This window comes from Mandrillus leucophaeus, unplaced genomic scaffold, assembly GCF_000951045.1.
Source record: "Mandrillus leucophaeus isolate KB7577 unplaced genomic scaffold, Mleu.le_1.0 Scaffold448, whole genome shotgun sequence".
In the NCBI taxonomy this organism is placed as follows: Eukaryota; Metazoa; Chordata; class Mammalia; order Primates; family Cercopithecidae; genus Mandrillus; species Mandrillus leucophaeus.
The window spans coordinates 2,683,327-2,709,242 of NW_012104787.1; the positions used below are offsets into that span (position 1 = coordinate 2,683,327).

General features: G+C 42.3%; 1 protein-coding gene across 2 annotated transcripts in view; it reads right to left on the reverse strand.

Moving 5' to 3' along the window:
• Positions 1–25,350, reverse strand: part of ZFYVE26 (zinc finger, FYVE domain containing 26) — a 66,711-nt gene extending 41,361 nt beyond the window's left edge. The window contains exons 1-15 of one of the 2 annotated variants that reach the window (XM_011994250.1): positions 25,295–25,350; positions 24,532–24,808; positions 22,762–22,840; positions 17,915–18,004; positions 16,117–16,639; positions 15,292–15,422; positions 14,201–14,365; positions 13,964–14,052; positions 12,847–13,010; positions 10,799–11,002; positions 8,547–9,155; positions 8,206–8,289; positions 4,686–4,754; positions 4,123–4,274; positions 1,121–1,322 (exon numbers count right to left, since the gene is read on the reverse strand). In XM_011994250.1, the coding sequence (XP_011849640.1) occupies positions 1,121–1,322; positions 4,123–4,274; positions 4,686–4,754; positions 8,206–8,289; positions 8,547–9,155; positions 10,799–11,002; positions 12,847–13,010; positions 13,964–14,052; positions 14,201–14,365; positions 15,292–15,422; positions 16,117–16,639; positions 17,915–18,004; positions 22,762–22,840; positions 24,532–24,725 (2,755 nt within the window). In that variant the 5' untranslated portion in view covers positions 24,726–24,808; positions 25,295–25,350. Of the gene's footprint in view, positions 1–1,120; positions 1,323–4,122; positions 4,275–4,685; positions 4,755–8,205; positions 8,290–8,546; positions 9,156–10,798; positions 11,003–12,846; positions 13,011–13,963; positions 14,053–14,200; positions 14,366–15,291; positions 15,423–16,116; positions 16,640–17,914; positions 18,005–22,761; positions 22,841–24,531; positions 24,809–25,290 lie in introns of both variants that reach the window. The other variant, XM_011994251.1, reaches the window with a different exon arrangement.
• Between the last annotated feature and the right edge of the window lie 566 nt (positions 25,351–25,916).

The following is a 25,916-nucleotide window of genomic DNA, read 5'->3' on the forward strand; positions in this document are numbered from 1 at the left end:
AGTGGCATGAAAGGAAGACTAAGAGAAACTCAGAGTGGTCCAGATGAGGGAGGGCTTCTTCCAAATGGGGTCTCAAAGTAAGTCCAGAAAGAATGACATAGACCTGTGTGTGCTAATCAGAAAAGATCTCTAGAATACATTGCTAAAAAGCAAGGTAGACTGTAGTATTGTCTTAAGAGACTATTTATATTAAAAACAGAAATGATGTGTGTATATTCTTGTGAATAGGCATAGAAAATTTCTGGGATAATATGCAGGGAGCAATATGTGATGGTACCATGGTATGTAGAGCCTAGGTCAGTAAGAGTTGTGAAAATGTGGAACAAGAGTCCAACTTCAAGAAATAATGAAAAGATGGGCTCTCTTGCAGTGCATCCAAGGTTGGGAAATTGAGATCTGTGAATTCTAGGGCCTATATATATATATATATATATATATTTTTTTTTTTTTTTAGATGGAGTCTCGCGCCCAGGTTGGAGTGCAGTGGCACGATCACGGCTCACTGCAAGCTCCACCTCCTGGGTTCACGCCATTTTCCTGCCTCAGCCTCCTGAGTAGCTGGTACTACAGGCTCCCGCTACCACGCCCGGCTAATTTTCTTTTTGTATTTTTTAGTAGGGACGGGGTTTCACAGTGGTCTCGATCTCCTGACCTCGTGATCCACCCGCCTCCGCCTCCCATAGTGCTGGGATTACAGGCGTGAGCCACCGCGCCCGGCAGCCCTACATTTTAATATTCAACTTCACTTTATAGAACAGTAAAACAATATGATTTATCCCTGAGTAATTACATGGGAAGGAAATAAACTCCTAACCATTTCCTGAAGCCAGAGACAGTGGCCATCAAAACACATGTTAAAAATAGCATTCACAGTCTTCGTTGAAATCACACAGGATAAGCTTAATGCAGAAGGTCGAGTGGTGGTATGTGAACAGCCCAGGCAAGGAGGATGGGCACAGCTGGAAAACTGGATGTACCAGCTTTGCTGTTTCTCAAGGCAGGTGTCCTGTATTGAATTTCTGCTTACCCTCACGAGGAGCGTAGGATTTTGGTGGTTTCTCCCCTTTTACCCCCTCTCCCAGCCACCTCACCACTTATGTTGTTAGCAGGGAAGCCTGACCTGCTGCCGCAGCACTGCCAATGGCCTGTAGAGTTGAGCGGCCACTGCCAGTTCTCCGAATGGTGTTGCTACCCCCATCTGAGTTCTGGTTTTCAATCTTGTGCTCTACTTGGGCCAGTTCTTGGATCACTTCCTGGTAGCGCTCCATGAACATCAGTTCTCCTGAACTGGGTGAGGACTTCAGGTTGAACGTGAACAGCACCTGTCATGGGAGAGGGAGAGTGTGGTCTCACTGATTTAGGGAATGTCCACAGATAGGAGATCTTGCCAACAATTAGAGTGGCCCTAAGATGTCTTTGTGCTTTGTAGGGTCAGAAGGGCACTGAATGTTAGAAGAGCAGTTCAACTATAAAAAATAATTCATAAAAGTAAGAAAACCACCAAAGCCTCAGTAGAAAATAGGCAAAAGATGTGGACAATTTCAGAGGAAATATATATGACTAATATATAAATGGGAAAATATTTTTTCCCTTGTCAGTAATCTCGGAATTTAAGTAACAATACCATTTTGCATCTATCACAATAACAGAGTGCAAAAATAAATCCTCAGGAGGTAGTGTAACATTAAGTATCACAATTTTTTTGAAAAGCAGTTTGGCAATCCATAAAGCTTTAAAAATGTTTACATCTTTTGACTCAGCAGTTTTTATGAGGAACTTTCTTAAAAAAATAATTCAAAAGGCTTAATGCCTGAACGTAATCACCTTGGCACTATATATTACAACTATTACAAGGTTAAAAATAATCTAAATCTTGAGCAACAGGGTTAAATGCAGCTACTTGATCAGACTATTGTAAGGTCACTAAAATCAAGGTTAAAAGACAAATGCTAATATTAAAATGTAAAAAATGCATGATATAAAGTTTTAGATTGGAAATAATCTCAGCTATATAAAAGTCATACATATTTTGGAGAAATATTGGCCAAAAAAGTAAATTTTTAATATTGGTTGTTCCATACTATAGGGTTAAAAGTAATTTTATTTTCTTGTTAATACTTTCTGGTATTTTCTTATATGTACAACTAGTTCTGTCTGTATCCAGGTCAAAAAATAAAAGTTTTACTGAAAAAAAAAAAAAGACCATGGCTCAAGAAAAGGAGGAGAAGTGGAGGACATTTAGGGGCAAAATATCATGGGACTCCTAGTTAATTCCTCTGGATTTGAGCATTAGAAAGGCTGGGGAGGGGCTGGCTGGCATGGTGGCTTGTGCCTGTAATCCCAGCACTTCATGAGGCCAAGGAGGGGGGATAATTTGAGGTCAGGAGTTTGAAACCAGCCTGGCCAACGTGGTGAAACCCTGTCTCTACTAAAAATGTAAATATTAGCCAGGAGTGGTGGTGTGCACCTGTAGTCCCAGCTACTCAGGAGGCTGAGGCAGGAGAATCGCTTGATTCCAGGAGGCAAAGATTGCAGTGAGCCAAGATTGAGCCACTGCACTCCAGCCTGGGTGAGAGAGTGAGTCTCTGCCTCAAAAAAAAAAAAAAAAAAGAAAAAAAGAAAAGAAAGAGAAAGGCTGGGGCTGGGGAGGGTCCTATCCTCCTCCAAGGATCATAATTATCATTAAAGTGTAAGATCTAAAATGATCAGAGAAGGTTAAGTAAAAATTGTCCTATCACCTAGAGTTCCCTAGATTTATTCCTCAACAACTGAACTCACATGAAAGAACAATTCTGACCTACATGCTAAGTAGATAAACTACCAAATACTTTACTACCAGTAAAAGTATCATTAATATGCCAAGAGGGTTTTAAACATTAGAAGAGTACTGTTTTATGCTATTAAGTTTAATCAACAGTAGAGGATTTCATATTCCTCACAGCTAGAACATAATCCTCTTAACATTCCTATGAGGTAGAAAAACCAGGTATTACATTTAACTCCAGTTTTCAAATGAGGAAACCAAAGCTCAGAGAGGTTCAGAGTCTTTCTGATTACCATTCCAGTGCTATTTTCTCTCTACAATACAAATATCCTAGTCTGCCAGCTCTCCATACTTCTTGTATATTGAACTGGCATTCTATTTATTATTGAGACTGGGCATAATGGCTTATGCCTGTAATCCCAGCATTTTGGGATGCCAAGGTGGGTGGATCTCCTGAGGTCAGGAGTTTGAGACCAGCCTGACCAACATTGCAAAACCTTATCTCTACTAAAAATACAAAAATTAGCCAGACATGGTGGTGCATGCCTGTAATCCTAACTACTTGGGAGGCTGAGGCAGGAGAATCGGTTGAACATGGGAGGTAGAGGTTGCAGTGAGCTGAGATCGCGCCACTGCACTCTAGCAGCCTGGGTGACAAGAGCAAATCTCTGTGTCAAAAATAAAAAAAAAAAAGACAAGAAAAGGAAATTGTATTAAAATTTTAAACTAGATAAAAACATGGGCTGGGTGCGGTGGCTCATGCCTGTAATCCCAGTAGTTTGGGAGGCTGAGGCAGGTAGATCACTTGAGGTCAGGAGGTCAAGACCAGCCTGGCCAACATGGCAAAACCCTGTCTCTACAAAAAACATAAAAATTAGCCTGGTGTGGTGGGCACCTGTAATCCCAGATGCTTAGACAGGAGAATCATTTGAACCTGGGAGGTGCAGTTTGCAGTGAGCAGAAATTGTGGCACTGTACTCCAGACTGGGCAACAGAGCAAGACTCCATCTCAAACAAACAAACAAACAAACAAACAAAAACCCATGTATATGTTCATGGAAGGAGTCAAGGAGAGAAACAAAAATTTCCATGTTTTTAAGTGGTGGGAATGTGGCTGAACATTTTCTTTTACCTTTTTAAAACACTGCTATGTTAAGAACCACAAACAATTCAGTATCTTTCAATCCGCCCTGCTGAAGACTGGGCCTGGGCACGTGGAAACCCCCTCCTGCTTCTGCTGCTTCTGCTTGATGTGGACCCCTGAGTGCTCCCAGGTGGCTCTGGTTGCACATGCTCTGAGCCTTACCTGATGTTAAGTTGTTCAGGGGCTGAAAAGGTATGGCCTAGGCTCCCCTTACCTGATGGGCTTCTGCAAAGTTTCCGCGAAGGATGCAGGATGCCAGCAGTGACTCAGGTGGGGAGAACATCATGGGGATGAGTGAACTTTGAGGATGGGGGTGCAATCTGCTGTCCAGCTCATTCCGCCCAGACACGGCACTCAGACTTCCCTCTGTTGGGACACAAGAATGTGTGGGGCCAGAGAAGCAAGAGGAATTGAGGAAATGCTATATTGCTGCCACCTACCACCAAACTTTTATCTCCTCAAAGTTCTTCTGTAAAAGGTCTGTAAACAGGTCTTAAGTTTTCCTCAAATGAAGGGCAAACCTAGGCTACCATCTTTGAATACAAGATGTTAAGTGCCAACTACCTTCTTTGAGTATTTACCTCTATTTCTCCCTGTTGCTGGATAACTAAATTGAGAATGAAACAGTCCTTTCCCTTCTCCCAGCTAAAATCTGGCCATCTGCCAACCTTGAATAACAACCTTGACTGCTCAATCCCGGCTTTACACCATGGTGTGTGGCAATTCTATAACAGGGCAAACCTGCTCAAAGTTGGCAACTGGTGGAAATCTGCATACCTGATGTACTTGTGCTCGGCTCACTACTTGTACTTTCCAGGGATGGGTTGGAACCTCTGTCTCGGCCATCTACGGGTATTGGGAAGAAGATAGAAAGTCAATCATCAGCTCCTTACAGAGTAGGAAGTGTGAAGTTGGCTTGACAGCCAAGATTTGTGTAGTTAGAGACAGAGGACAATGAGTAACTATGACACCTGCTGCTCCTTCTACAGCAAAACACAACTCCTACAGACCAAAGGCAAAGGGTGGGCTGAATATGACAACAGGGTTCACCTGGGCAGTAGCCTATACCAGTGGTTCCCAACCTGTGGGTCTCAGAGCCCCAGGAACTTTCAAGTTATTTTTAGGGGTCAGTGATCAGCACCTGCTCAGTAAGCACTGGCAGTATTCTGAAAAAATAAAAGCACAACTGTTATGACCAGGAAGTAGTAGGGACACAATATTTCCCGACATAGAAAAAGGTATCTTCACACTTGAAAAGGCAGACGACTGGCTAGGTGTGGTGGCTTACACCTGTAATCCCAGCACCCTGGGAGGCCATTGTAGCAGGATAGCTTGAGGTCAGGAGTTTGAGACCAGCCTGGGCAACACTGCAAGACCCTGTCTACACAAAAAATTAGAAACAAATTAGTTGGGCAAGGGGCCATGCATCTGTAGTCCCAGCTACTCATGGGGCTGCGGGAGGAAGGATTGTTTGAGCCCAGGAGTTCAAGGTCACAGTGAGCTATGATTGTGCCACTGCAATTCAGCCTGGGCAACAGAGCAAGACCCTATCTCTATTTAAAAAAAAAATGTAGGGAACCAAAGTCTAAGACCTGGCTGGCCACGGACCATGATATTCAAAGTCTCAGAGAAAAAGCTTCTTCTCTTCTCAACACCAGGCTTCCTAACGTGCTAGAGCTTTCTAACAGAGGCTCACTATTTCTTAGTGTGCTCATTCGAGGGGCTGTCTCAGCCTCATGCAAGGAAGGCCCCTCAGTTGACTGTTTGGAAGCCCGTTAGAAGGAACAGCTGTAGAAAAGAGATGATGGATTGTGCATTCTTGTACTGAATGGGTCAAGTGGATGCAAACTCTGCCTTCTGACTCAAACCAATTAATGTAGCAGCTTAAGGGACTTAGCAATTCAACCTTCAAGGTTTCTCTCATGGCATCCTCCACCCCACCCAGTATGCTCACCTTTCATGTTGCCACTTAGCTAGAGCCTACTCATTCTCTGGAACTTGGTTCAAGAGTCAACTCCTTTATGAAATCTGTTGCCCTTACATCTGCAGGTCATGCTGATACCCTGTTTTAAGACATTTCTTCCGTTTTCAAGCAGGGCCTCAGGTCACTTTAAACTTTCCATGTATAATGTCTAAGCAGGTACATTACAAATTGTTTGAAGTCAAAAGCCTAGCTTGTGCCTCATTTACCTCCCTCAAGACACCTAGTACTGTTTAGCCCATGGGAAATCCTCATGAATTCCTTTTAATTTTTAAAAGATCAACACCAAAAGCCATAATGAAAACTTGATTCTCTAAAAATTTAATACTCCTGCATAATGTGCCTGTATTAACTTCTCTAAGAAAAGTTCATAAGTGGAATCAAAAGGCAAAATAGAGAAAAAATAATAGCACATGATGAGAAAATATTTTCCTTAATGTATAAAGAGCTTTCTACAATTCAACATGAAAGAGATTCCTAAGGAAAAATGGACCTTAGACATTAGGCAGTTTACAGAAAAATATAAACAGCCAATAAATATATGAAAAGATATTCAATCTCAAAACTAAAAAAATACTACTAAAGCAATGAAACATCATTATGATATTAAGTACACTGGTGAAGGTTTTAAAAAATCTGCTACTGACTGATGAGAGTATGTGCAAATAGGCAACCACATATAGCTTACAGAACTATAAATAATAGGAGGGAGAGAAGGATGGGGAGAGGGTGATTAATGAATACAAAATCAGAGCTAGATAGGAGGGATCAGTTCTGCTGTTCTGTAGCACTACAGGATGAATATGGTTAACTATAATCTATTATATATTCTCAAAAAGCTAGAAGAAAGATTTTTTTTTTTTTGAGATGGAGTCTCACTCTGTCACCCAGGCTGGAGTGCCGTGACACAATCTCAGCTCACTGCAACCTCTGCCTCCCAGGTTTAAGTGATTCTCATGCCTCAGCCTCCCGAGCTGGGCGCCCACCACCACACCCAGCTAACTTTCATATTTTTAGTAGAGACAGGGTTTCACTATGTTAGCCAGGCTGGTCTTGAACCCCTTGCCTCAAGTGATCCATCTGCCTCAGCCTCCCAGAATGCTGGGATTACAGGTGTGAGCCACTATGCTCGGCCGAAGAAAGGATTTTGAATGTTCACAATACAAAGAAATGACAAATGTTTGAGGTGATAGATAAGATATTACTCCAATTTGATCATTACACACTTTATAAACATATTGAAATATCACTGTGTATCCCTTAAATATGTACAATTATTACATGCCAACTAAAAACAAAAGGGAGGCCGGGCCCAGTGACTCATGCCTGTAATTCCAGCACTTTGGGAGGCCTAGACGGGCAGATCACTTCAGGTCAGGAGTTCAAGATCAGCCTGGCCAACATGGCAAAATCCTGTCTCTACTAAAAATACAAACATTAGCCGGCCGTGGCAGCGTGCACCTGTAATCCCAGTTACTCAGGAGGTTGAGGCACAAGAATCGCTTGAACCCAGGAGGTGGAGGCTGCATTGAGCTGAGATCGCACCACTGCACTCTAGCCTGGGCAACAGAGTGAGACTCCATCTCAAAAAACAAAACAAAACAAAACAAAACAGGAAATAAAAATAAAAGGGGAAAAATAATAAGACCTACTTCATAGTATTGTGAGGATTAAATAAGTGAACAATTACAAATATAAGGAATGTAGAGCAGCATCTGGCATACAATGAATACTTAGTATTAACTCTTACAGAAAAAAAGAAATACATATTGGTCTATCTTATTTTTAAGGCAACTGGGTAATATCTATCTATATTTTATATCCACATACATCTAGTAATTCTGCTGCTAGGAGCTTATCCTATATTTACACAAGTATGCACAGAAATGTATAAGGTTGTTTACTACAGCACTGTTTATAATAGTAAACAACTGGAGACTTAAATGTACATGAACAGGGTGTTTTTGACAATGGAACACTAAGCACTATTTAAAATGATAAGTGAAAAAAGTTCTCAATTTATAGTACAATACATCTGTATATATAATAGGATATAAACGAAAAAAGCAAGCTGCAGTTCTCAATATATAGTATAATGCATGTGTATATATAAAAGGGTATACAAGTTTATATTGCATGGAAAATTTCTAGAAGGATACACAGGAAACTATTAACAAGGGTTACCTTGAGGGAGTGGGAATAGGATAATTTTACAACACTTTTGTTGTCTTTGACCACGTGCTGTTTCTTAAAGAGTATTAGACAAGTAGCATTACACCACTTGCCTAATGCATGGGAATGAGCTCTTCAGATTACCTGCCTGGCTCCTTCTTGTCCGACGACCCCGGCGGACACTGGGGTGCCGTGTGGCAGGCCGGTATCTTCGGGAAGGTTGCTCCTCTGAAAGAGCAAACCCAATAGGACACACAGGAGAGTGATCAACTTTGATTTGGCCCCCTCTTGGCATAACAGGTGGGGGAAGGTTTGCACTGGGCTCTGAGACACGGAGCATAACCCAGTGTTCTACACTGGTTGCCATGGTGATGATATGCCCTGAGTTACGGGGTGACTTCCATGTACTTCTAGCTCTCTCCCATATTCCCATGATCTTTCTCCCTCCCCACCTTCTGGTTCCACCAGTTCCACCCTCCTCTCACCTGAACGATGGTTGCTTGTTACCACTTTGTATCTCCACTGGGCTTCAGAGACAACCTTGGAAAGTCGATGCAGGCGACTCTGCAGTCCATCTCTGCTTCCTGAGCAGCTCTGACCTTCTTGCTTTGGCTTCTCAGGGGGAATGCGGCTACTGATCTCATCCAGTTGTTCTTGGAGAAGCCTGAGGAAGGCCCCTATTGCAAATTCATCAGCCAGAAATCCACTGATACCACTAGTAAAGTGTTTTAAGTCCAAAAAGCTGTGCCTATGAGGCCCTGGGTAACTGTCTTTTGGCTCTGCCTTCACACAGCTTGGCATTGTATAAGCAAGGGTCTTTGGGACTCCCAGGGAACCCCGCTCTGACTTCCTTTCAGGATGTGCTATGTGCTGAGGGCTCTCTGATGGGGACCTCAAATCTGAGGGGCTCTTCCCCTCAATGTCATCATCCTCAGCATAGTCCTCAGGCAAGTGAGGCTCTGGGTGAAGATCAGCAGAGGTGATGAGAAGCAATGAGAAGATGTTTTCCAGAAGCTCCAGGCACAAAGAGTCAGGAATACTGCACAGATACTGTTGACACCTGGCCAGGTAAGTTGAGAAGAGATTTGCAGCACCTACAAAAACATGTACAAGAGACGAGGCCAGAGAAAGAGAAGACAGAGAATGCAAACATTAGAAACATTACCTCCCAGAGTCAAACATTCTCACAACTTTAGCTCATTTATTTATTTTTTAATTATAAGGGAACTGAGGTTACAGTGAGAAGAATAAGAGAGACTTCTTAGGATGTCTCGTCATGATTTGCAGAAAGATTTTGCTATTTCAAAAGTACAGCTGGCCATGGGCAGTGGCTCATGCCTGTAATCCCAGCACTTTGGGAGGCTGAGGCAGGCGGATCACCTGAGGTCAGGAGTTTGACACCAGCCTGGCCAACTGGTGAAACGCTGTCTCTACTAAAATACAAAAATTAGCCAGGCATGGTGGTGGGAGCCTATAATTCCAGCTACTCAACAGGCTGAGGCAGGAGAATCCCTTGAACCCAGGAGGCGGAGGTTGCAGTGAGCCGAGATCATGCCACTGCACTCCAGCCTGGGTGACAGAGCGAGACTCTGTCTCAAAGGAAAAAAAAAAAGTACAGCTTACTGAAAACTCATTATTTTGTATCTGCTTTGTGAATATTACATTGTTCTTCATCCCTGATAAGGACTCCATATTTCAGTTCCAGGAATGAAGGTGACATGCAGACACTTTACTCCTCAATTCTATTTCCACTTATTTTTACACTAAAGGTGATCATGGTGGGCTGGGCGCAGTGGCTCACACCTGTAATCCCAGCACTTTGGGAGGCCGAGGCGGGTGGATCACAAGGTCAGGACATCGAGACCATCCTGGCTAACATGGTGAAACCCCGTCTCTACTAAAAATACAAAAAATTAGCCGGGTGTGGTGGCGGACACCTGTAGTGCTACCTACTCAGGAGGCTGAGGCAGGAGAATGGCTTGAACCCGGGAGGCGGAGCTTGCAATGAGCCGAGATTGCACCACTGCACTCCAGCCTGGGCGACAGAGCGAGACTCCGTTCCAAAAAAAAAAAAAAAAAAGAGATGATCATGCCTACCTAGATCTCTTAACAAATCCTTAATACGCAAAAATGACCATGCTAAGAGGTAAAGGTCTATTCCAAAGCTAGGAGAGAGGGAAAACTGACCACTAGTCACAGAAGGCAAGTTAAGGAATTGTAAATTATTAAGAAAAATGAGAGGATAGGACCATTAGGTTGGTACTTTTCACACTGTAGGCTATGACCTATGAAATCACCTTAGAAGGCTACATTTAAAAAGATGAAACAGGAAACAAAAATAATCAGGAGTGTGCTCTGTGAAGTAAGCATTGTTTTTAAAACTTGGTTTGTAGATCACGTATATACACATACATATGTAAACACACAAATTATATACCTAGGTGCAAACTGGAGTAGGATGTAAAATGCCATTCCTACCGTGAAATATAGTTTTTAAAAAAAGCATTTGGAAAACACCACACTGGGAGATCAGACTCTGTTAAAACAGGCAATCACTTGCTTTTTCCATGTCCCTTCGATTCAGAGGCTGACAGACGGATGAAACCCTATCTCTGGGTGAAATAAAACCAAGGCCATCACCTCACTCCCAATCTTGATGGAAGAGGGTAAACACACAAAGCTCGCACTGGCATAGGTTGTTACCAGCTTATGTCAGAGATGGAGGGAAGTGCCGTACCTGGGGAGGAAAGAGAGTCATTCGCTGGCTCTGCAGCTGAGGTCAGGTCCTCAGAGAGGCTGTCTTTGCAGTCCTGGCACTGGGAGTGCTGGTGTGAGTTTACACAGAGGGCATAGATGGCATACTTCATGGCACAGAAGCCCTGGTAGAGTGTCAGGTTCTGACACTGGCTCAGGTGCTCAGGGACTGGAGCATCAACTGCATCTGAATTACAGAGAGAAACAGGCTGAACTTGAGAGTTAATTCATTCAGGCTGCAAATATGGGTGAAGCAAAGAGATGCTGTGCCGTACTTACAGGTCCACTTGTAGGTTCTTACCCTCTTTCCTTTCTGTCGGTCTGATCTGTGTCACTTCTAGGGCTTTCCCTCTAGTCAGTATCAATTTTCAGTTTCCTGCACTTCCTTTCCCCCACTCACCTCTCTTCTACATATCTCATGACTTCTACATGGCATTATTGCCCAGGGCCAGGTCTTACACCTGACAGTGAGTGCCTCCTTAAAATTTGCACCTTAAAGGTCTCTCTTGCCTCACCCTAGTTGCAGCCTTATTATTGCCCTTTTTTGCCTTTTCCAAGTGTGCCCCGTGGGTCCAGGGATCAGATTTAAAATATTGCATTTCTTTGGAAGGCCTGTATACTTACATGTAGGAGCAGAGTTCCTATTCCTATAGGAAATCTGCTAAGCAAGCTGCCTATCTTTCCAGAAAAAAAAAACAGGGAATGTAATAACACTGGTTCTGCAATTAGCAGTAGGTCATTTCAAAAAGTAAAGCAACATCCAGGCTGCGAAACCTCAACTGCCGTATAAGAAAGTTTGTGTCTCTCAAAGGTAAGTGTCTCTGACCTGTGTGGCAGACTGTGACTACACAATGATACATTTCTTAAGAACAAAAAGAAATGTATACATTCCACAATGTATACATGCATCAATATATATTCCCAAAATAGATACAATTATTATTAGTCAATTAAAAATAGGGTAAAATTATATGGGGTGTAGTGATAAGTGCCTGTAGTCCCACCTACTGGGGAGGCTGAGACAGGAAGATCACTTGAGCCCAAGAGTTCGAGACTAGCCTGGGCAACATAGCAAGACCTTTTCTCAAAAACAAACAAACGAACAAAAAACCATGGTGAGAATTCATTTGAGAGAGGAGGGAAATAAGATAAAACTTAAAGAAAAAGAGAGAGCTTTTTAATGGGGTCTTGAATTTAAGCAAAGATCTTAGGTTAAAAAAAGGCTTTGTTCCTGTTTCAGACAAGAAGTCCTTCTTCTTCTTCTTCTTCTTCTTCTTCTTCTTCTTTTTTCTTTTTTGGATGGAGTCTCCCTCTGTCACCCAGGCTGGAGTGCAGTGGCGCCATTTTGGCTCACTGCAACCTCCCCCTCCCTGGTTCAAGCAATTCTCCTGCCTCAGACTCCTGAGTAGCTGGGATTACAGGCGTGCACCACCACACCTGGCTAATTTTTTATATTTTTGGTAGAGACGGGGTTTCATTATGTTCACCAGGCTGGTCTTGAACTCCTGACCTCAAGTGATCCACCAGCCTCAGCCTCCCAAAGTGCTGGGATTACAGGCGTGAGCCACTGTGCTCGGTCCAGGCAAGTCTTTCTTCTAAACCTCCTGATCTGTTACATGGGAGTATGAAGTGGACATGGGAGAAAAGGCACAAAATATGCTATCAGAAAGCTTATAAGACATGAAGCCACCCACTAAGAATTTGCATAAACACTGTCTGACAATGCTGTGTATTCAGAGGGCAATTTCTAATTCTGTTTCACTGGAATGAGGCTGTAGTCCTGTGATGGTTCCACAAGGACAACGAATGCAGGACCATGCTCACAGGATTCCCTACACTTCACCAAGAAAGAAGAGGAATGCCCTATATCTCATAATCTGATTAGGACAAACAGTGCTCATTTAGAGGAGACTTGCTCACCACCCTCTTGAAAGATCTCAGCAATCACATCTGGACAAATCTCATGCGGGAAGAAATGTGCAGGAATGTTCTAAGAGGAAATGCTGGCCAGGTCATTCCATTCCAACTCACCAGGCTCTTGCTGGGGGTCCTTGGCTGGCACTTTCTGTAAGAGCTTGAGAACATCTTCCTCCCTGAGGGCTGGAAGGTTTGTAAGGTGATGGAGAGTGTAGAGCACTGAGTGGCTGTCTCCACCGTGTAAATGACACAACAGATCTCTCTTTGGTATGGGGTTGCTGAATGGGAAAGTTGGAAGGATGGAAGAGAGGCAGTTTATATTATTGCCCGAAGAAAGATCAATCTCCATTCCCTCTTGCTTTTCCTCTCTGGACCATAACGCCACAGGTTTCGCTTCCCTACAAACTAAATTTTTGTTGGTTTGGGATGGAGCATAACATTTATTTACCCTCAGGGAGGTACATCTATCAAATCAGCTCTAGTTGTCTAGAAAGGGCCTAGAAAGGACCTTTCAGGTCAGTAGAGTCTAGAAAGGTCCTACAGATTGAATTTTCTAATTTCTACACCCTCTCTAGCTTCAAATGAACACAAGTTTCTCTGGCTTTACTTTGAGTAAGAGCCCCTTGCTACTTCCCCCTCTGCCCACTGTACTTCAGAAAGTGCTGGTGAAGTGGGTGAAGAACAAGATAGAAACCTAGGTCCAGGCTAAGTTACCAGAGAAACACAGGGCCTCATGCACAGTTCAATAAGCATTCGTTGAATAAAAGTGTGATCCTGGATAACAAAAGACTAAGAATGTGGATGACATTATGAGCTGTGTGATTTTGGACAAGTTATTTTATACGTATGGGCTTCAGTTGCCCGACTTTTATAATGAATATAATATTGGTATCTACCCATCGGATTACTGTGAGGCATAATTGAAACCATCCATGTAAAGGGCTTAGAGCAATGCCTGGCTTATGGTAAGTGCACTGGAAATGTGAGCTATTGTTGTTTTTATTATTGTCATCCTAAAATTATCCTCGAGTTATGACCTGGTGGTCATGGTAAAGGTAATAATTACTTGTGTTTCATTCTTGGTTTAACAGCTGGAACAATTATTAGTAGCTAGTCAACATTGCCAACTCAAAACCCTTTATGTGGAAAACTCCTTGAAATGACCACACATGCAGAGTACAGGGTCAGCTGTGCCCTGTGGTGGGCAGGCGCTGCCTGCACAGGGCCATACCTGCTCTGCTGTATACACCACTCCAGGACTTCCAGGTGAGCCCACAACCCATCACAGGCATCCCTGAGGAGCTCATCACAGCCTGGGTCCTATGTTGATATAGGAGAAGAAAGAGATGCTGACTCAGGCACCTGGGGTTAGAGATTATGACTGACTTTAGGGCTCTGCATTCGGCCCAAGCCCAAAGCCCCAAGGTTCTCACTTCCAGCGCAGCCTGGGGTGCTGAGTGAGAGTTACCTGGGTCCTGTGCAGGGTCTGGAGCAGACTCTTGGCTGACTCTAGGCTCTGGCAGTGTGTCCAGCCCAGGAGCACGAGCAGGCAACTAAGGGGCCTGAATTCTCTATCAAGTAGGCAGCCAAGATTTGGGAAGTCTTCTTCTTTCAACAATGTTAGTGCTGTTACCTGCAAGTCAAAGAAAGCTGTTATCGGCAGCTATGTGGATGAGACAGAATGGGTTCCAGCTTACTGCTCATTAGAGAAAGAAGTATTTTAGTACAGCAGGGAGATTTCTGACAATAACAGGAGTGGTTGGCTGGGCGCAGTGGCTCATGCCTGTAATCCCAGCACTTTGGGAGGCCAAAGCAGGTGGATCACTTGAGGTCAGGAGTTCGAGACCAGCCTGGCCAACATGGTGAAACCCCATCTCTACTAAAAATAGAAAATTAGCTGGCATGGTGGCACAGGCCTGTAATCGCAGATACTCGGGAGGTTGAGGCAGGAGAATCACTTGAACCCGGGAGGTAGAGGTTGCAATGAGTCGAGATTGTGCCACTCCACTCCAGCCTGGGTGAGAAGAGGGAAACTCTGTCTCAAAAACAAAAAAAACAGAAGTGGTGAATTGAGTAAGATAAATGTTTATGAAAACACTAGACTGTGAGTTCCTTGAAGGCAGAGACTGACTTCTGTTGTAACTCCAGCTCCTATTACAGTACATGGCACACAGGATGAGATTAATAAGTATCTGCTGAATTAAACTGAAGCTCAGTTGCAATCTGGAAGGAAAAGATTAAAGTAATTAAATTCTCCTGTCAGCTAGGCAACATATTGTTGCCACTGCCTTTTCTTTCTTGCATCCTCCAGAAAGCACACACATATACATTTTAGTTTCTGCCAAAGGACTGACATAAAGTGACTGCAACTGTAAGTATGAATGGTACTGATTCGCAGAGTCTCCTTTCCCATGGGGCTGTGGGAGGGACAAAACCAAATGACTCAACACTAATTAGACTGCTTTATGTTGGCCAAACGAGCGGGAGAGAAATGAGGAATGAAAAAGTCTGGGGAGAACCCCTGGGTACCTCTGTGATGAACAATTAAGCTTGACTTACCAGAATCTGCTCGAGGAAGTGTTTGTTGTTGCTCAGGCAGTAGAAATAGGCCACTTTCCAAGCCTGGGCTGGGTTGGGATTGGAGAACAGGGCTAGCATTGCCCGCTCAGGATCTAGATGATCCGGTGAGACTGAATATCAAATAAGACGGTTATCAGGAAACCAAGAGCTCTTCTTTTCTAAGCTAGAGCCCATTTGAACAACCAAGTGATGTGAGAGTTTGCTCTTTTAAAAACAGACTGGGTTTTCCATACTTTATCTTAAAGAATCTTTACTTCTCTTGAGAGCTTCTGAAAAGCTCTTTCCTGCTATTGCTATTACTTTATTTTTTTCCTCCCAACACCTCCATCTTACACTAGAAAAACTGTACTTTATTTATTTATTTATTTAGATCGGGTCTCACTCTGTCATGCAGGCTAGAATACAGTGGTGCAAACACGGCTCACCGCAGCCTCGACTTCCTGGGCTCAGTGATCTTCCTGCCTCAGCCTCCTGAGTAGCTTAGACCACAGGTGTAGGCCACCATGCCTAGCTAATTTCTAAAATTTTTTTGTAGAGATGGGAACTCACTATGTTGCAGAGGCTTTTCTTGAACTCCTAGCCTCACATGATCCTCCTTGCCTTGGCCTCCCAAAGTACTAGGATTACAGGCCCAAGCCACCATGCCAGGCCTGTACTTTTACAAAAGAGCATTGTACCCATTTTTGCTTAGCCTCCCCCATTGGATGTCCTGAGCCACATGGAAGGCACCAGTCTAGAGCCTCCAGCAAGGCTGGGCATACTGGAATGACTGAAACTAAAGGAACAGCAGCAAAGGGAACACACCTTTTCCCGAGGCTGTAGCCCTCAGTGGCTTTTCTGTGACCTTCTCTGCATAGGTATGGCCATACAGGGACACCAGGCCCCGGCTGGCCTTGTGCAGCAGGCAGCTGAGCAGCCGTTCCTCCCGCAGGGGACTCCCCTCGGTCCTGCAGGCCTCTAGTAGTTCCTCACACAGGAGACGCAACTCAACCCCAAGTGGTTCTGCAGGGCAACGCAGAGTACGCAGAGCTCCATAGATGGCATCGACTACCCCAGGGGGCACTGAATCAGGGCCCTGCAAAGCCCTCAATGCCTTTCGAATGAGGTCCACCAGTGCATTCTGCAGAGGCCAGTGACAGAAGCCAGTGCCGTCATCCTCCCCAAGCAGGAGCTCCAGCAGGGCCTGTGCTGGCTGGGGAGACTGCCTCAGGAGATCCCAGAGCACAGAGATAGCTTCGGAGCTGAGACGAGGAGTACAGCTCTCCCTCCTTGGATTTCCATCAGGCATGGGGCCTACTGCACCCTGTGTTAAGGTCTCATACAGCTCCTAAATAGAGGATGAAGAGAGGGATGGGTGGTGGGCATGCCTGGAATAGTATCACTTGTGTGCCTTCATGCTTTCCTCTTTTTCAGTTTACTTATATAATAGTAGCAGTAGCAAATACTTTTGTAGTAGTTACTATGTGTTAGACACTATTCTAAGGCCCTTTACACAGAAAAATCAAATTAATCCTTACAATAGTCTTCAGAGGAAGATACTACTTTTACTCCTATTTTATAAATGAGGTGGAGGCTGGGAGAGATGAACTCAATTGCCCAGGGCCTCCATGTTCAAGCTAGTCCCACCTCACTGTCTCCAAAATGTATACTGGTGATGTGAATCAAGGTCTGCCAACTCACAGATCAGGTAAGATATTATGCCCATCTAAAGGCATTTACATTCAATTTTTAAAAGAACGTCAGTTTTTAACCCTTGATCTAAATCCTAGCCATGCTTTCAGTCCATTCTTTATCCTTCCATAAAACCTTCTCCAATACCTCCAACCCATATAGCTTCGATGTACTTAAAATTAGTACCATATGATTTAATACATGATAGTGTGTGTTTTAGTCCTCCTTCCTCAGTCACCTAAAAGCAAGAACCTCTCGAGCCTGTCCTCTGTTTGCAGGGTGAAGGTACAGGGAGAGAAGGGGGTGAGAAGTAGGTTATTTCCCACACTTGAGCACCATGCCTGTAGATGGTGCTCAATGATGCCTCTTCACTCACTGCCTCAGAGATGGACTGCAAGACCACGAGTCCTTTACCTAATACAAGTGAAAGTCCCTCTCTTAAATCCTACTGTAACTATGTCTTTAATTAACTGGTGGCAGGGTCATTAAGAAAATAAGTATTGGTCCTCAGAGCATATCTCAGGCACTAAAGTAGTAACTGATACATGTTATAATGATATAACTAAGACTTGATGTGAATCTACCCCCAGAAGGTTGTGATGAGAATTAACTCTAACACATTCAGTGAACCTGTTATAGAAAAGATAGTCAATGAATACTAGTTCCTTGTCCCCTCCATATTTCCTGCTATCTATTAATAAATCTTTAATTCCCAGTTATACTTGGTACTTCTGGACAATCACCTCAAAAATTCTAAAATCATATAAGTTTACCCTAACTCTAAACTCTCCTCAAAGGAGCTTCAGTGTTGCCTTGCCTGAGAACAAAGTATAGGCAACATCTTGGAGACCTGTCTCTTCTGGATCCCTGGAAGCTAAACTGCTTGAGTGACTGTCAACGCTGGGCGGATGGCACCAGGGCCCTCTCTCACCTCGAGGATGTTCTCTGGAATGTCACCTTGGAAGTCTTCTGACAATAAAAGAAACTCAAGCTTTCTCCGGAAAACAACTGGGAGTAACTTCTGGAAGAATCATAAGAAGGAAGCATAGAGATGAGATACATATTTTAGTTAACCAATTTAGTTAAATATTTCTGTCCAGTTATCCAGTTAGTCTTATTTCTACTATTTCTCTAAGATAAAGCACTTTTTTTTTTTTGAGACAGAGTCTTACTCTGTTGCCCAGGCTGGAGTACCATGGCATGATTTTAGCTTACTGAAACCTCCACCTCCCAGGTTCAAGCAATTTTCATGCCTCAGTCTCCCAAGTAGCTGGGATTACAGGTGTGCACCACCACGTCCAGCTAATTTTTATATTTTTAGTAGAGACAGGGTGTCACCATGTTGGCCAAGCTGGTCTGGAACTCCTGACCTCAAGTGACCCACTCACTTAGGCCTCCCAAAGTGCTGGGATTACAGATGTAAGCCACCATGGCTGGCCTCTCTAAGATAAAGTATTTTTAAACACAACAGTTCTGGATATGTTTTCAGATATTGTTCTTTTTTTTTTTTTTTTTTTTTGAGATAGAGTCTTGCTCTGTCACCCAGGCTGGAGTGTGATCTTGGCTCACTGCAACCTCCGCCTCCTGGGTTCAAGCAATTTGCCTGCCTCAGGCTCTGGAGTAGTTGGGACCACAGGCGCGTGTCAACACACCTGGCTAATTTTGTGTATTTTCAGTAGAGATGGGGTTTCACCGTGTTAGCCAGGATGGTCTTGATCTCCTGACCTTGTGATCTGCCTGCCTCGGCCTTCCAAAGTGCTGGGATTACAGGCGTGAGCCACCATGCCCGGCACAGATACTATTCTTTATAAATAAAAATAGCTAAACTTGGACATACACCTCTCTTAAAAACATACTTAAAGCCTACACTGATCAGCCTTAAGTTCCAAGGTTTGTTCATTTCATTCACCTTTTTTTGTCACTTGAGGTCTTTCCCCAAGGATCTCTCTTGCTGTGTTCAAAACACCCAGTTGTGGGTAAGCCTGGGAGGGTATGGCCCACATGATCCTCTTTTGGTCCAAACCCCTGTTTTTGTCATTCACTATCCTTTGCATAGCAGTGAAAGAAGAACAGTAAAGGGGGAGAAATCCGATGTTTATTGACCAGTTACTATATGCCAGTACCTCGCAGGTACTGTGTGCCATATTTTATTCTCAACACATTTAATTTCCAAATCAAACAAAACTGTGGCACATATTTATAAATTTTTTACAAATAATCTTTACTAGAGGTAAAATGATTAGGAAGCATTTTTCCCAGTTTTTTCAAACGAAAAGGAAAAGGTGATCCCAGTGTTAATGAGACATGCCATCAGAGAGGTCTAATGTATAGAGAGAAAGGCTCTGACTCTTCCTGCGCCTGCTCGTTTCACAATAACTTACCTTCACCATGTCCCTAACACTTGGAGTCTCCCCTTTTCCAGACACAAATAAAAATAACAAGAGTCTGAGACTCATCCTGAGAAACACTACCTTAAATATGAGACATCTGTCAATCTTGCTTCTGGTTAAAGCTTCCCAAAGATGAGTTTTATTGGAAGGCAAGGAACACCTGCAGGGGTGTGTGTGTGTGTGTGTGTGTACACCTGCAGGTGTGTGTGTGTATGTGCGTGAGGAGAGTTTAGAGTACAAGACCTAACTATCTCCATTCATGTACCATTCATCACATCAGAGGCTAACATGATCTAATATGTTCTTGGTCCAAATCTTATTTCTTCTAACCATGTACTTCCCTAATATGTGCATCAAGGCCATATGAAAGCTTATATAATGCCTGTGATTGGAAGCTGGTGGATAAAATTCATGCTGGGAAGCTGAGGATTAGTGCTTCTGAAGACTAACAGAAAAGAATAGATAAGATGTCTAGGACAGCAGACCCTTAATAGTCTGGCTAAGATTTTATTTAGAATCCTAAAGACTGAGTATTTCATACCTATTTTACTGCTGAAACTACTTTAAACATATTCAGGATCATAACTGACTAACATTTATCTTCTTAAAAGAGGCAAGAATTTGCTCAGCATTTCTAAGCAAGATTTTCTTACTGTAAGAGCAAGGCATGTTCAATGTAGAAAAATTAAATATACAAATAAGTAAACTAAAATATGTTATATATCTATAGAACATATATATGTCCAGTTAGTCTTATTTCTGCTATTTCTCTAAGATAAAGTGTTTTATCTTAGAGATATATATAATATATGTTATATTTTAGAGTGCAATATAATATATATATAACATATATGTTAGTTTGCTTATTTGTATATTTAATTTTGTAATTTTATAAATTTAATTTGTATATTTAGTTACATATGAAATATATAATATGACATGAAATTTACATATAACATATATGAAATATGATATATAACATGTATTATATATGAAATATGTAACACATATGAAAAATATATAACATATATATGAACAATATATATAAAAATATATATTTCATATGAAATATATGTTATATATATTCTCACTGAAGGAGAACAATTATTATTATTATTATTATTTTTTGAGACAGAGTCTTGCTCTGTCGCCCAGGCTGGAGTACAGTGGCCGGATCTCAGCTCACTGCAAGTTCCGCCTCCCGGGTTCACGCCATTCTCCTGCCTCAGCCTCCCGAGTAGCTGGGACTACAGGCGCCCGCCACCTCGCCCGGCTAGTTTTTTGTAATATTTTTTAGTAGAGACGGGGTTTCACCGTGTTAGCCAGGATGGTCTCGATCTCCTGACCTCGTGATCCGCCCGTCTCGGCCTCCCAAAGTGCTGGGATTACAGGCTTGAGCCACCGCGCCCGGCGAGAACAATTATTAAAACTGTGGTCTAAGGCCATTCATTCAGATCATTTGCTATGCACATCTCTATGCATGTATACCAAATGTACTTTTTCCTAAACTGCCTTTTTTCCTATACAGCAGACCATGAGCACCCTATGTTAGTGAAAACTCATTTGCCAAATACTTTTGAATAGTGGTATAGTATTTTACATATAGATATACTTCCATTTATTAACCTGTCCTATACTGTGGACATGGAAGCTGTTTCCAGTTTTCCTCTAATAGAAGTAGCATAGATGTGAACATTTCTGCAGCTAAATCTTTGTATAAATGCTTACACATGTAGAGATAAATCCCTGCAAGATTAAAAGGCAGAAGGCAAAAATGAATGGAGGAAAGGGAAAATAGAATTAGTATTTCATCTAATAATTAAAAGGGAAGCTTTTGGCAAAAGGTGGGAGCCTGGGAAAGGACAGGCAGCCAGTAAATTCCTAGATGATGAAGGCACCTTCAGGATAATGACTGGACTTGGAAAACTACCCCAAGAATTCACTGGACACCATGGGCCTTATATAGTTTTAAAATTCTATGAGGAACTAAAATAGTCCCACAACTGTTTAAATAAGCAAGTCATTGAAGCTTTGAAGACCATATAATCTATCTGTGAACCTGGGAAAAACGAGAACGGGAAGTAGACTCCATCTCCTGACATAGTTGAGCAATTGTCCAGAAAATAAGCAACCATTCACACATAAAGTAAGCAAATAGCCTCTACCGAGGTGAAAGTTAATATTCCATGTTTGTACTAGAGACATCCTTAATCAGTAACAATAATTCTTTTTCTCTTTGAAGATACTATTGTAACTATGGTGTTACTATTTTAGCTCAAGTTTTCTCTTTTAAATCTGAAACCATAGCCAACTCTTAATTATGCTGGGTTTCATTATTTTTCAATCTTGTTTTTCTTTCTTCTCCCTCCTACTAGTCTTTCTGTCATTTTTCTTTCCTAAACAGCTGGCTAAATCCTGGATGAGAGATACATTCAGATTAGCAATTTCTGTTACTTTTTGACAGCTATGTGAAGAACGACAAATGTCACGCAAACATGTAACTAAAGACAAGATTAATTCTGGTGACCAAGAGGAGCAAAAATTTTAAAAACTGGAAAAATGATAGACATTTTAAAAGTAGAATTTGTGGTTTCTTAGTTTTAAGTCCATCTGGGCTAAAAAAGTAGTGTTAAGGTGGAAAACGCAGAGGATTGAGGTCAGAAGATCTTGGCTTCAGCACCAGTTCTATCAAATAACTTTACAGTGTGTCCTTGGGCCAGTCATTTCTAAGTTAGAGGTTCTTTACTTAAATCTCAAAGTCTGAGGTTCAATATGAAAATGTCTCAGAGAAATTCTTTTATAGATATCAATTTCTGATAATTAACACATACATCTAAAAGAGCTTTTAATGGAAGTTTATCTTTAAAAAAAGTAATTCCTTACCAGTTTTTTTCAATATTAATTTGCTTACTTGTTTTTATATTTGGTAATTTTCTGTTCAATTCATGTGAATTAGTAAACTACAAATTAATGGAATTTGATTCTATGAGATGTCATGGAATTAGGCTAGTTAAAATAGGATTTTTGGAAGAAAAACCAAGTTTCAGCTCAGCACATTCTCTATTACTTAAATGTTGAACAGATCCAAATGTTACAGATTCATATTTTATTTGCTATTTTGTTACTTTCACTGAGTTTCCAAAAGTTCTCTTTAGACATAAGACTCATAGTGGTATTTAACAAACTGTACTATATGCCAATGTATGTTAGTGCATTAATGAATGAATTTAGGTAAGGAGACAGCAATAAAAATTTAAGCCATTCTCTGAGAATGAGTATGATGAATTTAAACATAAAGGAAGTAACAGACAGAAGGGAAATCCCACAACTACTTTCAAGTTCTTCTCAGTCTTGGCCTCGGGGGAAAATTTAGTATAAACCTACTTACCTTTTCCCGGGCCAACCATTTCTCCAGTACGAGAAGCCAGACCCAGGCTAACCTTTGAGGGTTGATGTCCTGCCCACATCTGAAAAAGGTGTAAAGAAAGACTTGTAAAAAAGAGTTTCTACTGATCTTTCATCTTTTGTCATCCAAAACAGAGTTTATTGCTCAATCTGTTTTAAACCTGAACAGGCAAGACATTGCCCTAATGAGATATTTTTAAATGTATATGACAGTTCAATAAAACATTGGAACTAGGCCGGGCAAGGTGGCTCACACCAGTAATCTCAGCACTTTGGGAGGCTAAGGTGGGGGATCACCTGTGGTCATTAGTTCAAGACCAGCCTGGCCAACATGATGAAACCCCATCTCTACTAAAAATACAAAAATTAGCCAAGTGTGGTGGCAGGCGCCTGTACTCCCACCTACTCAGGAGGTTGAGGCAGGAGAATCACTTGAACCCGGGAGGGGGAGGTTGCAGTGAGCCTAGATTGTGCCACTGCACTACAGCCTGGGCGACAGAGCAAGACTCTGTCTCCAAAACAAAAAAACAAACAAAAAAATTAGAAACAGAACAGAGCTAGCAGCTTTCATAAAAAGCCTTAATCTCACCTCCACCTCCCTATCTTAGTTTAAAACAAAACAATATTACAGAGAAAACCATAATAGCTAATACTATCTAAAGCATATTTTTTAATACAGAAAGTGAATCAGTCTTAAAAAAGGAATTTCATACAAATTTATTTTTAACTATATGCTAAAAACAGGACTTTAGGAATTCATAAGCCTTTCTCTGAAGTTAGGAATTTAGACGATAACTGCCTAGATCTCAAATTAAAGGAGAAAAAGAAAAAGAAGGGATCACTTAAGTTTCTCCACTGTATATATGCTAATACAGTATGTAAACAGTATAGCATAACAATCAAAGGAAGGAAAACCCAAGGAAAGACTTAAAACAGTACATTTGAATCCTGTATCACCAGTGGTTACTAGCATCACCGGGAGGAACTTCACTGAAAATCTAGGATGGAGAACTGTGGTTGCCAGGGAATAAGGAGGGGTTGTTGTATAAATACAAAGAGGTAGCACCAAGGAGTGAGGGAGTTCTTTTGTGGTGATGGAACAGTTCTGATCCTTACTACAGTGAAATTACACGAATCTATATATGGATAAAACTGCAGAAAACTACAAATGAAAAAATGAAGGCAGGTTAAGAAAATGCTGAAAACCAAATAAAGTACGTAGTATCATTAACAGTAATGTACCAATGTCAATTTCATGGTTTTGATATTGTACTACAGCTGTATGAGATGTCGCAATTGGGGGAAATGGGGAAAAGGATACACTGGACTCTGTTATTTCTGCAGCTTCTTGTGAGACTATAATTATTTCGAAATAAAAAGTTTTAAGTAAAGCGACAACAATATCTTCAATCTCATAAGCAAGAAGAGAGCAGGGTTTGCTTTTTTGGAGGCAAATAAAATACTTTCCATTGCAGTTCCACCATCTATATTAACGAGGATAAACAAGAAATGGCAGTTTCAGGCACACTTTGGCGGCCAGGCTTACATTCGGTTGCAGATGATAATCTAAAGCCAATATTGACTAAGTAATGGCTGTATACTATAGAGGTAAAATTTCAGAGCACATGAAATACACTGTGTCTCTGCTTATTCTTCAGAGGGTAGTTGAGTGGGGGCACATTGACCAATGCCCAGATATTGAACCACGTGTCTCTCACCCTGGGACTGTGTGGTAGGAAAAAAGATCTCTTACCTCAGCAGATTTGGACACACCACCAATGCCTGAAGTATGTCTTCCACCCTCTTTGGGATATCCCCTTGTCCCTCCTGTAGCTGAGGTACACATGCCTGTGCCAGCTCCCATTCTCCCCTCCGCAGGCATTCACAGAAAAATCCAAAAAGCTGCTTCTGCGAAGCAGCTTCCTCTTTTCCAAATGGATGATTCATTTTCCCAGCACAGAGTGCAGGGAGATACAAAGAAATGAGTTATGCCGAACACATTCTCAATGTTCTCATTCGCGGAGTACCTCCTAGAAACAACAACACACGCCAGTGAGAAGAAACAGAAGGCTCTGTATTAAGACAAAGCAGCAACTACTGGTCCGGCTGGGAAAGGCGGGACTTACTTGCCTAAGTATCGTTTTAAGTTTAATTTCCCACGTTACTTTTTGAAAACACTTTCTCCAAGGGGCGGATGCCATCTCTTTACGCAGATTCCTATATTTAATAATATTAATAGTCATATGCGCCCCGGGCGCAGACCCACAACTCTACGCCCGTATTCCCTACTGAACTTTGTGTCCAGTCACTCCAAATCCCCAGGTGGTCGCCTTCTCAAAGATGAGAAATTCAGCAGGAACTTCTCTAGTTTGAGCCCTCTGTTAAGGCAGAGGATTGACAATCAGGAGACAAATCTGTGTCATAAGTGGAAAGCAGTGCGGGGGTGGGCCGCAGGGACGCTCCCTGCGGGGGTCGTGGAGAGGGGCCCCTCCTTCTCAGGGGTGTCTTACACTCACCTGCTCCCGGCGCCAAAAGCAAGAGAGCTCTCAGCGCAGCCATGTTTGAGCCGAGTCAGGTGACAGAACCCATCCGAACCGCGGTGGTGGGGGTGGTGACAAAGTCTGAAAGCCCCACTCCTATTGGCTCAAGGCAGGGAAGATGATAATTAAGTGCCATATTTGTTTGAGTCACGTGACGCCACCTCTCCGGGAGTAGGGAAAGCTAGAAAGCTCGGAAAGAGGAAATCAGCTACCTGGCTGCGGACCATCTCCCTCAATTGTGACAGCTTCGGCGCTCAATACTTTCAGTTCTGCATTCGGCCGAGCAGGTGGCAGGAAGAACTGTGACCCTGGATTTTTTTTTCTTCCACTCTCTTATCTCCCTAACATGTGAAGTCAACATTTAGTGAACGCCAGCCAGTGATGGTGTTTTGCCAGGCGCGGGGATACCTGGAGCTAGGAGAACTGGGTTCTCCTCCATTATTATTCTAGCTACTGGGCTCTTTTGTTCCGGAACTCTGCGGTCTGAATTTCCATATTCTTCTGCTTCACCCCATTCATTTATTTGCACATTTACCCTACAACTGTTAATTGAACGGTGTGCTAGGCTTTATTTTATTTTTTTAGAGACAGGGTCTCT